Consider the following 18,610-nt stretch of genomic DNA (forward strand, 5'->3'; position numbering starts at 1 on the left):
TTTGAGCCTTGGCTGGGTCAGTTGGGATTTCTGTGTGGAGTTGGCGTGTTCTCCCCGTGTTCGTGTGGGTTTTCTCCAGGTGCTCCGGTTTCCCCCCCAATTCCAAAGACATGTGATGTAGGTGAAATGGTTAAGCTAAAATTGTCTGTAGTGCATGAGTGTGAATGAGAGTGTTCTCCAGTGTTGGGTTGCAGCTGGAAGGGCATCCGCTGCGTAAAACATATGCTGGATTAGTTGGCGGTTTATTACACTGTGGAGACTACAGATTAATAAAGGGACTAAGTCGAAAAGAAAATTAATTAATGAATAATTTATACAACCTGTGCACCGCCCCCCACAATTTTTTTCCTTTCTTATTTTTAAACTTAGTATGTTTTTTTTTATTGATTTATTTTTTATTATTGTGTTTTTTTCCTCTAAATTAAAAACAAAGATGTAAATATGATTGTGATGTTATATTTTCCTATTTTGATTGCATCACAATAAAAAGACTGTTAAAAAATGAGATGGGTTGCAGCTGGAAGGGCATCTGCTGCGTAAAAACTTGCTGGATAAGTTGGCGGTTCATTCTGCTGTGGCGACCCCGGATTAATAACGGGACTAAGCCGATAAGAAAATGAATGAATGAATAAATGAATGAATGCCATATGGGAAAAAACCTCCCCAGTTCAAGATGCAGGTGTCTGTGGTCCTTTTCTGACTCGGTAGGTGCAGACAATAGTGCCAAACAGCCATGTCTGTATGGACTATCCAGTCGCAAAATGCAGCGAAAATCCTACATGACGGTAATAATTTAATTGCATTAAGTGTTTAATCTTCAATAACTAAAAATGGCAGACTCCACACGGTTAATTGGATTTCTGTTTAGTTCAATTACGACTTTAATCTGATTAAATTAATCAAAAATCTCTGTTTACATGGTAGACTCTTAATCAGAGTATTGTCTTAATCGCATTAAAATCTTAGTGTATATTATAGAAGAGATTCAAATAATTTAGTGACCAGAATGTCACATAGACATTTAGGTGGGCTGTTGAGAAAGCAAACATCTATAGCAACCATGCTGCAATACACTAAAAACCACTTATAACACCTTAGCAACCACATACAATGCTCTTGTAGCCGCCCACAGCACCTTTTAATCTTGGGGGTGGGTTTTGCGTTGGCAAAAACTGACATTTCCTTCAGACAAATTGCAATAAAAAAAGGAATCTAGTTTCATTTTCTGATTTCTGAGTGTTGATTTCATTATTCTGTGTGAATAATGGGATTCTCTGATGAAAGAAAACAGAACTAATACTTCACATACTCACACACTTGCACATGTGATAGAGGGATGATTTTCTAGCTTGTGATTATTATTTGTGTATCATATCCAAATGTAAAAATGCTAAATTTATAACACAATTAAATAAAAATAATGACTTACTATTAATTTTCCATCACCTTTCGTAAATTCTGACTAAAAGTACACTTACTTATAAAAAGAGAGTTTGTCCAAAATATTTAATTCTGACATTTGCTGACCCTCGTGACTCTTTCAGAACATGAACAATATTCTGAAGAACGACTGTGTCTAATTTTTTTTCACTGACAAAATTGTTGAAGGATTTGCATTTTAGGCCAGACAGAATGTCACAGGTTTGGAATGAGCATAAATTTTGAGTGAATTTCTGTTTAACAACAAAACAAACACTTCTGGGTAGTTGTAAGGTGACTAACAAAATAACACAGGGTTTCTGCAGGTTTAATCAAGTCAAAGTTTTCAAGACTTTTTAAGAACCTTTTAAGACCATTATGAATAAAATTTTAGACTTATACAGGGCTACACACTAATGATTATGTCTAATGGCCCGGTCGGTTGCCACAGAAAAGAAATTCTAATGTAATTATTTCTTAACAACATATTTTAATGTGTCAAAGTTGTATACACTTTTATAACATAATATTTCTTTCTTTCTTTTTTAAATGGCAAGTTTATTATGGAGACAAGGACATAAATAATCAAAGAAATAAATTTGTTGGCTTTGGTTCAAATTGGTTGAGTATAACGTATCATGCAAAGTAGTATGTTGCTCTGTTATTATCATGAGGAATTGTGTAATTGTTTTTAGTTTTATTTAAATTATTTTAAAGTAATGGCTATAAAAATGTTGAACAGCTAATGTAAATTGTATCTCTTTGCAATAAAAAACGTAATAACTGCAATAAAATAGAATGTCTTGAGATGAATTGTTGGTGATTGGATGGATATCGGCCCAATTGGGAAGCTTTACTTGGACAGAGGAAAATTAAGACCTGTTTAAAATTATTTAAGACCTACATGCGACATTTCAGTGAATTTAAGACTTTTTAAGGCCTCAAATTTTGTTTTTGAAATTTAAGACATTTTAAGAATTTTTAAGACCCTGCAAAAGGTTAAATACAAGATATCCCAATCCTACATGAAAATACATTTTCAAAAATTATTTATTTTCAAACACTAAACATCTGCTTGAATCTGCTTGAGTCAAATTACTTTTGTGAATATACATTTCAAAATCTAGTTTAAATATGTTTATTTCTTTACTCAGTGTAACAGATACATCTAACATCTGTTTATTAATTTATGCAATGTTACGCAATGATATATTTCACTTTTCATTCATTCATTTTCCTTTGGATTAGTCTCTAACCGGCAACTATTCCAGCATATGTTTTATGCAGCAGATTCCTTTCTGGCCACAACCCAGTATTGGACAACATCCATCCACACTCATCCACACACACTACGGCCAATTTACTTTATTTAATTCACCTATACCACATGTCTTTGGACTGGGGGGGGGGACCGGAGCACCCAGAGGAAACCCCATCAACATAGGGAGAACATACAAACTCCACACAAAAATGCCAACTATCCCAGCAGAGACGAACCAGCATCCTTCCTGATGTGAGGCTAACAGTGCTAACCACTTATTTCCCTTACCCGCCCTTATTTCACTTTCTTTTGGCAAATTTCTATCTATAGTTTTTATAGCGGCAACATTTCTTAATTAAAAAAAAAGATTTAAAATGAAAATAATTTTTTGGACAGATTTCTAATCCATCAAACTATTCCTGCTCTAAAAATGCCTTACAAGTTTGATTTGAGGAGTTGTAGATCACTTATAGTGGAAATCTAAATTAGAGGACCATATATGTTTTCTTCTAGAAACACTGTAATCTTATAAACTACTGTTCTACACAATAACCAAGGCACTTCAACAAAAACCCTTTATTTCCTGAAAAAATAAGTGAGCAAAAATTTGAAAACAGCGATGAGTGTTGTGCACAGAAAGATTACAACAAAAATGGAAGGTTACAGCAGTCGAAGATTAGTAGTACAAGTTCTTGCTTTAAATGTTTTCAGCATATCTGTGACCACATGACATTACAGTTCTCTAACAGACAACACTAGTCTCTCACAGAACATTACTAGTCTCAAATATACATCACTAGTCTCTCACAGCACAAACAGTCTCTCACAGAACATTACTAGTCTAAAATATACATCACTAGTCTCTCACAGCACATCACTAATCTCAAATACACTTCACTAGTCTCTCACAGCACAAATAGTCTCTCACAGTACATTACTAGTCTTAAATATACATCACTAGTCTCTCACAGCACAAACAGTCTCTCACAGTACATTACTAGTCTCTCACAGCACAAATAGTCTCTTACAGCACATCACTAATCTCAAATACACTTCACTAGTCTCTCACCGCACATCTCTAGTCTCTCACAGCATCTCAAATACACTTCACTAGTCTCTCACCGCACATCTCTAGTCTCTTACAGCACATTACTAGTGTCAAATATACATCACTAGTCTCTCACAGCACAAATAGTCTCTCACAGCACATCACTAGTCTCAAATACACTTCAATAGTCTCTCACAGCACAGATAGTCTCACAGTGCATTACTAGTCTTAAATATACATTGTCTCTCACAGCACTTATATAATCTTTCACTGCACATCACTAGTCTCAAATATACATCACTAGTCTCTCACAGCACAAATAGTCTCTCACAGCACATCACTAGTCTCAAATACACTTCAATAGTCTCTCACAGCACAGATAGTCTCACAGTGCATTACTAGTCTTAAATATACATTGTCTCTCACAGCACTTATATAATCTTTCACAGCACATCACTAGTCTCAAATATACATCACTAGTCTCTTATAGCACAAATATAATCTCTCACAGGACATCTCCACAGGACATTACTAGTTTCTGACGAACATGACTAGTCTCTCACAGCACATCACTAGTTTCTAACTCTGTTCTGTTGATCTTGGCTCACTCTTCTTCAGTCTCTTCCACAGTTCACCTACTGTAAGAGATTTTGGTAACACTTTAGTTTAGGTCAAAATTCATGGTTTTAACAAACCATTAACTAACACTAGTAGCTTAACAATCTACTAATTAGTTGTTTATTAATGCTCAGTAAGGTAGAAGTTGGGTTTAGGTTTTGAGTAGGATCAGCGATGCACAATAAGATCATACTTTATATCCACTAGGGATGTGCGGAGCAGCCGGTATTTGTATTTGTATTTGTTGAGGGGGGAAAAGTATTTGTATTTGTATTTGTATTCGTATTCGAGTAAAAATTCAAAATGGCGCAAAAATATATATTTTTTCTATTACACTTCTAATTTACGTTATAGTTAAAGTATTGTTTAATTATACCCATTATATAAATTAAAGATATGCAATATTGGTTGTTGTTTTTGAACATGTGACAAAAAATGTCATTGAAAAGAAAATAACATAGAAGCCATTATCTCATCCATGGTTAAACTAACAACTAATAAAATACCATTGTGAATATTATGAACCCCACCACCACCGTTTTTGACAATGAATAGACAGAATAAAAACAAATAATACTTCAAAAAACTGTTCTTCTTCTGAAAGAACTTCTTTCAAATGCACAGAATTCCAAAAACTAAAATTAGCTAAATAAATCTAAATAAACCCGTGCCTGGAAGATCTGGCAGAACAAAAGTATTCTATATAACACTAAAAGATACAGCCCTGCTATTATCATCTGCCTGCCACAAAACAGACACAAAGTTTGTTTGTTTTTTTTAACATTTTTTATGTTTGAAACTGACTTGGGAAGAATGTGGCTGTGTTGATGGTTTGGTGCTTGTGGAGGATTTATCAGAACATAGCTGTGCTGATTGAGGGGATTGATGCTTGTGGGGGGTTCACAGACAGTATCAGGAGAGGATGCTTTTATTGCATGTGATAATACATTACATAGAAGGTTGCGCGGTGGCACAGTGAGTAGCGCTGTCGCCTCACAGCAAGAAGGTTGCTGGTTCGAGCCTCGACTGGGTTCTCCCCATGTTGGCGTGGGATTTCTCCGGGTGCTCCGGTTTCCCCCACAGTCCAAACACATGCAATACAGGTGAATTGGGTAAGCTAAATTGTCCCTATTGTATGTGTGTGAAAGAGAGTGTATGGATGTTTCCCAGTGCTGGGTAGCAGCTGGAAGGGCAGCCACTGCGTAAAACATATGCTGGATAAATTGGTGGTTCATTCCACTGTGGCAACCCCAGATTGATAAGGGAACGAAGCCGAAAAGAAATGAATGATTATGCATAGAAGATGTTAACAGATGTTTAATATCTCTGACTCTGCTGATTTCACTTTTGCACACATTACATACAGTGTCACTTTGTTTTATCTGCAGCTCCACTGACTGTAAAATGCTTCCACATAGAACCTGAAGATTTTTTATTTATTTTTTTTGACTGGTGGAGGACCAAGAAATGGCTTGGCAGCAGTCTCACTCTTTTTCACTCTTTTTCTGGGTGCCCAAATGTATTTGAGGAGTTTCAAGTTAATAAAAAGTGACGGGAAGCTATGCTAAGGTTAACTAGCCTATAGCATATATCTTGCTGTCTGCAAAGTACAATAATGTAGACGTACCATATAACTCCCATAAGTGCATACTATTCGACACAACTGCACAAGCATCGTTTTAACCTTTATAAACGAACATTAACGTTACTCTGTCAACAGTCTATTGTCTAAATTACCGCGCTAACAGAGCTAACGTTGCGTAAACAGAGAGCACCCGATTGTAAACGTCAAAAATGCAGCGTAATGGAATATCCCGATCAACTCCGCTTCAACTCCGCTACAAGTTTATAAACTGCATCTGGAACACAATTAAGGTACAAAAATCTATTTAACAAAATTAGTGATGCAGTGAAGTATTTTTTTCGCTCAGCCGAGCCTTCTCTGTTGCTGTGGAGAAGCTTGTGCCAGACATCTTTTACCTCCGCCCCACCCTCCAACTGAGAGTCTCTCTCTCTCTCAACAAGAGACTAATTAGCAACTAATTAGTATTTTCTCTCACTCACTCACTCACTCACTTACGCGGGCATGCACTGTGGTCTCATAAGGAAACGCTGCTTTTTGATATAATGTTTTTCTTGCTCCCGAATACAAATAATTTTTCAAGTATTTGTTCAAAATAAGTATTCGTAAAAACACACTATTCATGCCTTTCCGAATACCGTATTCGGGTTCGGCTTCACCCTTAATATCCACAAATAAATAGTTAATATTTTAATAATAGGCAGGTAATAAGCCAGCAGTTAATAGCATTAATTGGGACCTAAACTAAATTGTGACTGAGATTTTTATTCATGTTTATATCAGGTATATATTAAGTAGCCATTTTATTATTTCAATGTTTTCATCTTCAAGCAATTACTTTAGGGACCATTCACATATCATAGTTTTTACTTGCATAAGTTTGTTATTTCCAATGAAGACATGGATCTTGCATGCAAATTTTCAGGCCCGTTTTCCAGGCGCAGCATGTTCAAAACTTTTAAATTTTGCACCACAAGTAAATTCTTTTTTTTTTTTTTTGCTTGTTCAAACTACTTATTTAAATTTTGTTGGGACAACTTAACCTTTTTATGTTCAATCCACATAAATTTGTTAAAAGTGTTAAGTTGACTTAATCAATTTGTGTTGGGACAACATGAATGAATTGTGTGGAACCCTGCATTTTTTACAGTGCATGTGACAAAAACTAACCAACCATTTTCATACTTTGTATGGAACATACACATTTCAGTAATAACGGTAGACTAATTATCTCGGAAGCAACATGGTGGCTCAGAGGTTAGCACTGTCGCCTAACATCAAGAAGGTCGCTGATTCAAGTCCGAGCTGGGCCAGTTGGCATTTCTTTGTAGTATTTGCATGTTCTCCCAGTGTTCACGTGGGTTTCCTCCGGGTGCTCCGGTGTGCCCCACAGTCCAAAGACATTCACTATAGGTTAAATGAATAAATTAAATTGGCTGCATTGTGTGAGTTTGTATTGTTTATGTGAATGAGTGTGTATGGGTGTTTCCCAGTACTGGGTTGAGGCTGGAAGGGCATAAAACATATGCCGGAATAGTTGGCGGTTCATTTTGCTATGGCCACCTTTGAAATAGAGACTAAGCCAAAGGAAAATGAATGAATGGATTCCCTCAGATGGGACTGAGGAATAATGAATGAAGGAATGAATAATTACCTCAGACAAACACTGCAGTGCTTTTTCATTTTCCTAAAATAATACTTATTAAATGAGTAAATAAAGCAAGTAAACAATAAATAAAGCAGCAGATGAGCATGAGTGCAAATGCATGTTAAAATGTATGAAGAAAGCAACATGCCTCATGCTTTCCACATGCTTTTAGATGTGATATGTGAAAGGCCTCTTATCTGTTTTGCTGTGTAACAGACAGGGTGTATTTTCTGATTTTGTGGTCTTTGTGGAACTTTGCTGGCATTTCATCATTTCTGTCCACGCTACATGCTCAATAAAGGTAAATCTCGCCCTTTGATTCTTTCTGCTGATGAGTGTCGGTCCATATTCTCTTAATTGTCGATACACTGTCAAAAAAGATTCTTACTCTTTTTAGGGGGACTATGAGTTTATGACAACAACAATGCAATAATCTAGAAATCACAGATCGGTAATGATCAGCCTCTCTTGCTAAAAAGACTAATTCCATCTGGAAAACCTGCTGTCGGAGGGTTTCAGTCACTTTAGAACGGCTCACCATCATACAAAGTCAGTGAAAACTGCAAAGATTGTTGGCCAGTAAAATAGTGTTTATTAGATAATTACGGGTATTACCAGCAGGTGCCAGATTAAAACTGATAACAACGAGGAGCTGATCAGATTTTTAAAGCTTTTTCAAAAGTCGCCTTTAAGGTCTTTGTACTGTGCTTCCTATGATGTACTCTATAAATATGCTTAAAAACTGCTCTTTTACTTATATTACAATTGCTTCATTTAAGCCTAAGCAATGACCTTGACATTTTGAAAGTTGTAGGATGATCACTAATCTTGATCTCCACTAATATTTTACTGCTCGACAACACCTTATCATCTTCAATCCAAAAGCGCTAAATGCTGTTCAGTACTAGGAATATGCTATAAAGCATCATTAAAGTCATTCGTGTTGACACCTGAACATGTGGCTAGTGATGGCCGGAGTGGCCTGATCACTGTTCTGCTCTATGTTGCTGTTTTGCAACAACAGGAAGGTGGTCAGTTACTCAACCCTGTCCTGCATGATGTGAGCGGTACGACCCAACGTCGTGGCGGTTGTCGTGAGACACTGCGCAAGCTTCAGAAGGCAAAATAGCAGAAGTGCAACAGTGTTGCAATCTGGGCCAGTGTCCTGCTGGGTCATGGCTCCACCTCTTACGGCCAGTGTGGACGCCTTAGTTCCCGGCAACCGAGCCGTAAGGACCCCCGGATGTTCACAGCCAGCGTCATTCACCCAAGCCCAAGGAGAAACGGAAGAACGCTGACAGAAAGACCAAAAAACAGGGAAGTGGTGGATGAATGAAAAGTTTGCCATTATGCATCACAGCATTTTCAAAGTGCTGACCTCATCGCCATCTGCAATGCGATTTCGCCACCCCAAGAAGTACACCCCATTGATTCTGTAGCATTACTTTTTATAAGCACTTATATTGTGTGAATTGATGTATTCTTAATGTTTAAATGGTACAATTGGGCTGTTCATATGCCAACCCTTCATAAGTTGCACGTTTCAGTTCAACCTAAACCCCATCTCAGTCTTATTTCAACCAACTGTACTTTCTGTTGCACCTGTGCTAAGCTGCTGGGATAAAATAAAATAAACCATTGATTAACCTTTAAAGTCCTTTGGATGGGATAAACAGATTTTTAATACGACCTATACGAATGCAGACTGGAATTGAAACCATATCTCAATCCTGTTTCAACCCACTGTACTTTTCTTGCTTCATGTATTTTCATTTTCTGTTTTGTGCTTCAAAAATACCTATTCATGTCACTACAACTAACATGTCTACTGTTGCTAACTTTGTATTCCAAAGCCGATAAAATAAAATAAAATGTAAAAACTGTATAAAATTCATGTTTTTTTTCTGCACATAAATAATTTGGATGGTTAAATGATATATTTAGACCTTTAATAGTTTCATTCCAATGTAAGTTTAAGCTAAAATGCTAGTTTCAACAGTGCATTTTCTGTTCTTGAACAAGAGTGTAAAAACAAGACCAAAAGCCAATTAAATAAAAAAGGTTTTGTAAAAAAATTATTTTTCCATCTGAAAAATGGGATTGATAATATAAAAAGCATTGATCTTAATTCAAACAGTTCATTGATATGAACATTTAATTTGTATATCTAAAGTCAGATCTTTCATTTCTGTCACTTTTGCATTATACTGTGACAAATACATATGTGAATAGTATGTACCTATATTATTATATTATGTTATATATTTTAATTGAAGCTTGTCCTGCACAATGTCTTAAATTCAATCCTAAATTCAATCAAAAATCCCTGTCCAGTTTCTAGTTTCACTTATGCCAGACTAAGGCACACTATAAAGGATGACGTTCACCATTCAAAAAGGTGTCAGAAACTCATTGACTATTAATATGCCTGCCAGGGACTGTTCACCTTTGATATGTTGGCCTTGTTTGTTGCAACAATACTGTTGTTAATATTTAACCATAGAATTTCATATGAGCCATTTATCTCATGATGGTTGGTTACTTTTTGAGGCCTGAGACGTATTTAGCAACAGGGACCATGTGAGAGAAATTAATTTCTTTTAAAAAGCGTTTTCAAGGAAAAGGTCGTTATTGGGAAGTGAGAGGATAACCACATCCTAAAAAATATGCAGAGGAAGCTCGAGTGTGTTTTTGGCCTCAAAATATTTTGCTGCTAAGATTTAGGTTGTCAGTTCCAAAGTGTACATGGATTCTAATGAAGCAAAAAATGACCAAGAAACATTAAATGGGGGGTCTTTCATCATTTCCAGGTATAGATGCACGAATGCGTAGGACGAGGGTTTGACAATCCGGTGCAGGCTGGATCATATTAGTACCAGCAGGTCGAGCCGGCGGCGTGACGCAGCGATTCGTTTACTGACATACGTAACACTATTGACGGTAAAATCCTGACTGGAAGCGGGCGGAGCGTCGCTCTCTAGTAAAAAGGGAAAAGAAACTTGTAACCCTGACGTTGGAAACCCCTATGTTTGCAATCAACGCTCCTCGGGAGACTGACACAAACTAAATAAACAAAGCGAACTAGAACTGAAGCAGCTAGACTCTGACCCAGATAAAGTCGCCAGGTCTCACGGGAGAAAAATAGGCTACACGTCTTCCCTCACCAAAGTAAGCTGAAACAAACAAGCCCACTTTGAATTATTTGTCTCTGAACGGAAGAATCAAAGTTCACGTAAAAATCCAATTGCCTCACCACAAATAGGGTAACTGAAAAGAAACAACATTTTTAATCTATTAAAACATCACTGCGTAGATATATGTATACCGCGCGTAATCTTGCCGACTGCTTATCGACTTGAGCCAATATACTTCTGTCTTCACTATACTAATAAATAGGGAACCCCTGAAGTGTCTTCTTAGTTCTCATGGGTCATTTCTGTAATATGATGACATATATGATGTGTTCGTGAATCAAGACTGGATGATGAAACTGTTCTTTACTTGAAAGGAACATTTGGTGCGAGTACGTTTTTCCCCCGAAAATGAGCATTGGTGTTTAATCTTCAAACCCGCAGGCCAATTCATCATGCACACTCTTAAAATAATTAATTGGCATTGAAGGTTCCATAAAAGAGCCCTTAACATCCATTTTTACCTTCCTCAAAAGGTTCAGGTTATTTAAAATATGAACAAAATGTTTCTTTTAAGAACTGCTGATGTTTTTTTTTTTTTTTTGTGGAATTCAAAATGATTCTTTAAAGTAATCACTGGAAAAACTCTGTAACACTGACAATGTTTTAAGAGAGTCCACTGTAAAAAAATTATGATCAATTAGTCATGACAGCTTATGTTTTTAGTTCATTGTAACTTATTTAATTAAGTTAACCATGTTCGAACTTTTTTTAAGTTACACAAGTTTTAAAGTCATTTTAACATAATTTAAGTTCAATGGAATAATAAGGTTAATTTGATTAAGCTTAAAAATAAGGCTACCAGGATTTCTTTACAGTGTAGATATTAGGAAAATTAATTAGAGATTTTTATCTGAAACTGGTTCTTGATTTGTAAAATGCAATAGCCCTATTGAAATAGTTTTCCAATAGCACTTTGAGAGTAAAAACATACAGGCAAAACAACATTAATGCCTGTGGACAATGACAGTACACCTTTTATGAAGTGGAACTTAAAAAAAAGGTTGATTTTGTGGAATTCAACATGATTCTTTAAAGTAGTCACTGGGAAAACTCTATTTTTGGAACCTTTATTTTTAAGAAAGTAGGTGACTTCATTTACCCTCAGTAGAAAATTAGTTTTAGACATTTTTAGCTGAAACTGGTTATTGGTGATTTGTAAAATGCAATGGTCATCAGTACATTGAGAGTCCAAAAACATACAGGCAAAACAACATTAATGCCTGTGGACCCTGACAGTACACCTTTTATGAAGTGGAGCTTTTTAAAGAAATATGGTTGGAATTAGTAAGCATTTAGGCTGTTGTTGCTTTAAAAATAATATGATGAAATAATATGAAAAAACTAATATGATATATATAAAGGCAAAATAATATGAATCTTACACATTAACAATGATTATTTTGTCTGTATATTAGGACTTATTCATTTCATAACTCATAGATTTTTTCTACTTGTGAATATTTTGAAATGCAAAGTCACTAAGTATTATGTGTTTGTCATCTTCTGCTTAGCTTGGTATTAGCAAAGCAAACTTAAAAAAAAGTAAATAAAGTACAAAGAAATCTCATTCACTGCATTCAAACAGTGTATGACATATATTTGTTAACGTTTGGCCCCTAAATATATTCAAATCAGATAGAGTCTATTCGAGCTGGAAGAAAATTCGAGATTATCTTAGGCCGCCGTACGTTACTCGTACAAGCATGCACAGATGGAGAAGGAAGTTGGAAATGTTGAGCAAGAAGTGCAGATCCTCCTGCACTATTGGACGGTGTTGTGAAATACGCTCTTCAAAACAACACCCTTTTCCTCCTTTACTGATCAGTTTCTCACTGTTTTACAGGTTCCCTTTCAAACATCAAACAAAATGTTAAACTAAACTTCTCAAGCAACATTGCATGTGATGCAATCAGAATGTTGCCATTTTTATTACAAAACACATATTTAAATCCCATTAGAGGTTAAAAAAGATGTCAGTAATGTATAACAAACATATAAATACATATAATAATTATTAATTATTAAAATATTTTATTATTATATTTTATTTAATTATTAAATATTAATTTTACTACATAATTTAAATCCTTTATCTTCCATTCTAAGATTTTTTTAGGTTGAACAGGTTCCTGACTCCCTCTAATTTTAAGATTTTTGAGTTTTAATGATAACTTATAGACAAAAAGTCAAACAAGTGTTTACAATGCCAGTTAAAGTGTTAATGTGATCAAAATTGCAATATACTGTACTGCATAAAATAAACATTTAAAATAGATGCTTGTGATTTTAGTCATTTCCTTTAGCAACTAAAAACAATTAACACACATGGAGACCAGGTTATTTTTCCCAACAAAAGAGGAACATTTGTTCTAGAAGTTTTGGATTTGGTTGACTACACGTTCATTTAAGTAAGTGCATTATTTAAGCCCCCTCGGCCGGACTTTCATCCTCTCTCTCACTCTCCCACCTTCTATTGTAATGGTGATGAACTGTTCCTTGTCTACCTGTTACTTACTCTCCTCCCTGACTGACAGGCCATTCAACCTGTCCATCAGGTTTCATTTCCTCCCGCAGGACTCGTGCAGGAACAGTCACACCTCAACAGCTCAGAGTTTCCCTGTTACCAGTGATGAAATCCCATCAATACATATTAAATAATAATAGATTCAACAGGTACTATGATGTATAAATTATTAATAAGTTGATCTGCTTTGGCTACACAGTTATATAGTGGATTCATATTATCATGAACATGAATATGGATTAAATATATGTTTAAACAAAATTTTAAATTTTGTTTCTCTTTTGAAATGGTTGGAAAATGTATACGGTTTCATTTCTATGTAATATTACACTGGGCTAAATAGAAAATGAAACATTATTTAACACATATTTTGACTATATTTTCGCAAATATATATTTGAAGTATGCACTCTTAACAATAAAGGTTCCTTTCTGTTGTTTATGGTTCTATGAAAAACCTTAATGTTGGTGGGAATCTAAAGTTTTAAATGTTCTTTAGATTTTTAAGATGTTTTTTTTTTTTTATTAAGGGGTTCTTTGGGGAACCAAAATGTTTTTTCTATTGCATCACTGCAATAAATAAATAAATAAATAAAATGCTAACATTAATTTTAAGAGTGTGTTTATTCAATTGAATTCATCTTTATTTCAGTTTCAGTTGCACTTTTTACAATGTAGATTGTGTCAAAGCAGTTTAACAAAGATGAAGAAAAGAGAGTAAAAGCCATAATATTTCAAATTGTGGAACACTGCAGCAATGCAGGCCAGCAAGAGAGAAGTGTAGAATGTAGAATATCTAATGTATTACTTTTATCTGTCAAACATAAAATCAAAAAAATGAATCATTAAATCTTGCATTTAAGCCTTAGGTAAAGTGAAAGAAATGAGTTTGTATGTTGATTAAATCCACCTTTTAATTGATTACTCATTATTTTTCTTATCTAAATCCTCATTTTCACTCAAATCAGATCCTATCAGTGCTTGCACGTTTATGACAACCTGTATTAGATCCTCAAGTGTAACATTGGTACACTGTGACATGTTTTTTTTTCAGTAAATTGTGTGTTTGTATGTGTTTGTGTGTTTTAAGGGGCTAGAAAGTTCATTGCTTATCTAGCCTTGAACCACAGTCTTTAACAGACCGCTGGACTCTTTGGATTGTGGACCCTGTCTGTGTATTTAAGATAACCATACCTCTGTACCGAGGTGACTCACCAACACAGATTTCAAAAGATCTCCAAAATTCCAGACATTTGACAGGAGATTTCACATCTGAATGATAAATGTGTCTGCATGGGTAGATTTGGGCACTGTTTAATAAGAAACCATTGAAACTAAAGTGAAAGCAAGAATAGGCTACATACTGCATAATGGAAACTGAATCTCAGCAGCTGTGCGTGCGTGAATGGGTGGGTGTGTGCTAATATGTTTTTGACAGCAGTAATAAAATGCTTAGACACATATGATTCCAGTACAGTAAAAATCATTTAATTCAATAAAATAGTATATAACAGCAGACCAGTTGTACCTTTATCATCTTTATAAGATTTCTTCACTGCGTTTCCAATACTGTTACAATGAGTTGCATCATACCTCTGCAGTACAACTCTTCCCATGACAACCACTGCCCCAGATATGGCGAAAGGAATTTAAATAACAGAATATTAAACAGTAGATATCTCACTTTAGAACCCGTACAAAAATACTTTACAGACGAAATACGTGACAGGGTTTCCAGATTACCAGAGCTGTACCGAGCACACGGTGGGGATGTTGCGCAATCCAGGCGCACAGTCCACTTTCATGTTTTTCTCTCGGCTGTAAACGCGTCGAACGAGCGCTCGCCCGTTTTTCCAATCGACGGCAGAAAACTTTTGTTGTAAATTCTGCACTCTTTAAAGTCACTGAGTCATTAAGCACCACGGGAGTCCCGTCAGCACTGGCCGGTGGCGGAGAGCAGGTTCCGCAGCGTCGCCAGTTCTCGTGACAGCTGCTCCACGCGCTTCTGTAACCGGTCGTTCTCGGCCGCGAGCTCGAGCACTTTGTGCTGCGTCTCCAGGTTGCGCATTTTGGCTTTGTCTCTGCTTTTGCGGACGGCGAGATTGTTCCTCTCGCGTCGCTGTCTGTACTCGTCGCTGTCCTTGTCCAGCCGCTTCTTGCCTTTCCCGCTTGAGGTCATTTTACCGCCCGCTTGAGGTGATCTTCCCTTACCTGACGGCGCAGGTGTACCTGGCGGGCTCGAGCAGGAGGAAGACGCGGTCGAAATGTTCCCCAGGCTGCCGCTCGGAGCAGTCTGGTACGGCAGGTACGAGCGCATGTCATAGCCACCGGGACCATCCATTGGCGTCTCTTCGTGTCGCCCGTTACTTTTGGCAAAACTGCCCATAAAGTCCGGGCTGAACACGGCGTCTATGCGCGTCTCCTGCAGCTCCGGGTACGCCAGCTGGTTCGGGTCCCGCTCGGTCAGCGAGATGTAGTTCTTGTAGTTCTGGAGCGCTGCTCTCTTGCTCTTGTTCTCCTCAGAGAGAAAGTCGCTGTAGATTCCCAGTGCGCGGTGCCGGTGGCTTTCGTCTTGGCTGGCCAGATGCTGGTACTGGGGCAAAGAGTCCAAATAGATGCTGAAGTCTATGGCTTTCTCGTGCTCAGAAATATCATGAAGCTTCGTCATGGAGCCGTTGACTGGCTGCTTGCATACACCGTCGCTGACCGGACTGCTGCTGGCGTTAGTGCTGTGGAAAGCGAGGTAGTCCCCCTCGTAAAAACCGGCCACTTCCATGGATCTTAACACCCGCCGGATTGCGGCAGGACGGAGATCAGGGTTTCGCCGCCCCTGAGAACTTCGCAAGTTTCACCGACTACAAGTGCAGAAATAAAACTCACGCGAGGATTCGAGAGTCTTCGATGGCAGAAATAACTAGATGACTTTGGTCTAGTTGTATGTAGGTGATAGGTTGCCTGCCCAGCGTTCGCTGGAGAGCTCGAGTCAGTTTTCATGTCTCGGATTGAGGAGTTTATAGGGGTGTGAGAGTGGGCGGCGATTCTCGATTTGGTATGTGACGCGTTTTTCTGGTTTGACCGCACACTAACAACTTAAAAGCGGGGTGCTCAAATCACTGAATAACAAAAGAAAAAAATATACACGACATAAACATATGCAAATGCGCTGAACGTGGGGTTTTATATAATTAGAATCAGAATCAGATTTAATGGCAGGTACACACAAGACTTTGAGTAGCCTATATTTCACACACAGCTTAGTCTAAGAATACAAAATATAAAAAATATAAAGTGTTTGTTATTTGAACAAGTGAAACACAAACACACACACACACACACACACACACACACACACACACACACACACACACACACACACACACACACACACACACACACACATTGCCTATATAAGTGGAAATAACAGGGTCTAATTAAATGAAGAAACAATATTGTAACATTTAACAATAGCAATAGTCTGTTCAACACAGATCTCCCTCTTTGTGTAATTATTAGGATTCTTTACAAGGTTGCATCCTTATTATTTTCTTACATACCCACCGAACTATAAAGACAGCATCCATAAGTAAAGTGATAAAAACATCAGCTGGTTGGTGTACAACACTACTGTATGTGCTATGGGCATTTTTGGTCATTATTTAAGAAATATCTGACAATTTGATCAGTCAAAATAAAGTCTTCTGTAGTGTAATAGCTAATTGAGCAACAAAGGCACAATTGGCTGTATACTGTATGGTAAATATAGTCACTCATTGCAATCTACCAGCCATGACTAACAATGCAGTACAACATTGAGTGTCCTATTGCTTTTTTATTGATGACCACACACCAAAAGTCATTTTGGTTATTAATGTTATTAGGTAAACTCATTTAGCAACATTATTCAGTCAATATGACGATAGTCCTTGATTTGCCAGCAAGATTAAAAACAAGTACAATTAAGAAGAAAGGAAATAAAATATAAAATTCTCTATGGGGATGTGCAGCGAGGAAGTGGTCAAAGTTGGTATTGAAAATAACAGTAGATTGAGCAATCAGTTGTTAGAGCTATAAATGTATGTTTTATAACTTAATTTCAAAATTTAGTTTTTAATTTAGCCTACTTATAAAGTTGCCATCATGGATTATGATCTAAATCCAGGATCTGTTAAATCCTTTCTAGTTAATTAATTTATTCACATTATTCGTCGATTTCATATCATCAATGTCTAGTCTCAGCTCTCTCAGAGGGCCACTGCTTGCAGCAACAAATTTGTCCTTCTTCAGTAATGTGCTCAGTCTGCCACCTGCCGGGTCAAGATAGCACAACACGAGCTGCTGAACTGAGTTTCATCATTGACATCCATAAGCACACTTCTTCACCATTTTTCAATAATAGCGTTTCTTTCGTACCTTAACATTTACCATGTGTTCACCAAAGTGCAAAAAGATGAGGCTCAGTAATAATAAATACATTTCACCACAATTTTTTTTCGATATTGTGTTATTTCATATTAGATTAGATTAAACTTTTTTTGCTATTTCACATGTACAAGACAACGAAATGCTGTTTAGGTCTTACTAGAAGTGTAATAGCATCATGTGCAGGATATAGGTAAGTTATAATGGTCAATAATAGAAAAACTATTAGTAATATTTACAGATGGATGTACTATGAACATTATATACAGGTTGTATTGGCTATAAACAGATTTACAATATGAATACATACAGGTTGCTATTATTAATCAGAAGTATGCAGATATATAGAAAAATAATTACTAATGTATATGTACAGTGGGTACAATTCAAAAAGAATTAGTGCAATGTAGTGCGATAAATATGTGAAACTTTTAAATGTGCAAATATGAAATAGTGCAGTGATTATGGGGAGTGTGAGTTGTGAGGAGATTGTGGGGGTGGATGGGGGGGGGGTCTCAGTGGGGGGGGAGAGTTCAAAAGGAATATATTGTTTATATATTCACATATGTTTTATTCACAAATACAATTTCAAAAACCCATTACAGCATTTGTACTGTCATAGATCTTTACCTTTTAATTCATACTAAACATCACAAACTGACATTTTAATTGTACTAAATATTATGTCTAATAACTAATAGTTAATATTGTCCTCACCGTTTCCTGTTATCGTCCACAGAAAAATAATAACATGGGTCGTCTGGAATAAAGTAATGCTGGATAAATGATGGTGACATATTTTCATCCAGACAAAAAAAAAGTATTTTATTTGAAAAAATGTAACGTTGTAAAAGTCCAATTATTAGACATTTTAGACTGTGACGTAACTTCAAACATA

General features: G+C 36.5%; 1 protein-coding gene and 1 long non-coding RNA gene across 4 annotated transcripts in view; both read right to left on the reverse strand.

Moving 5' to 3' along the window:
* Positions 1-8,145: 8,145 nt before the first annotated feature.
* Positions 8,146-18,610, reverse strand: part of LOC137496363 (uncharacterized) — a 104,055-nt gene continuing 93,590 nt past the window's right edge. For all 3 annotated transcript variants that reach the window (XR_015498037.1, XR_015498032.1, XR_015498046.1), the window contains exon 5: positions 8,146-8,870. This is a non-coding gene — a long non-coding RNA (uncharacterized LOC137496363). The remainder of the gene's footprint in view (positions 8,871-18,610) is intronic.
* cebpb (CCAAT enhancer binding protein beta) lies at positions 14,760-16,278 on the reverse strand. Its single transcript, NM_131884.3, has one exon. The coding sequence runs from the start codon at positions 16,067-16,069 to the stop codon at positions 15,227-15,229; it is 843 nt and encodes a 280-aa protein (NP_571959.3). The 5' UTR covers positions 16,070-16,278; the 3' UTR covers positions 14,760-15,226.

This window comes from Danio rerio, chromosome 8 (assembly GCF_052040795.2).
Source record: "Danio rerio strain M-AB ecotype USA chromosome 8, GRCz13ab, whole genome shotgun sequence".
NCBI classification, from domain to species: Eukaryota; Metazoa; Chordata; class Actinopteri; order Cypriniformes; family Danionidae; genus Danio; species Danio rerio.

Excerpts from the sequence above, each read along its gene's own strand:
- cebpb (NM_131884.3), bottom strand. The coding sequence starts at position 16,069 with ATGGAAGTGGCCGGTTTTTACGAGGGGGACTACCTCGCTTTCCACAGC.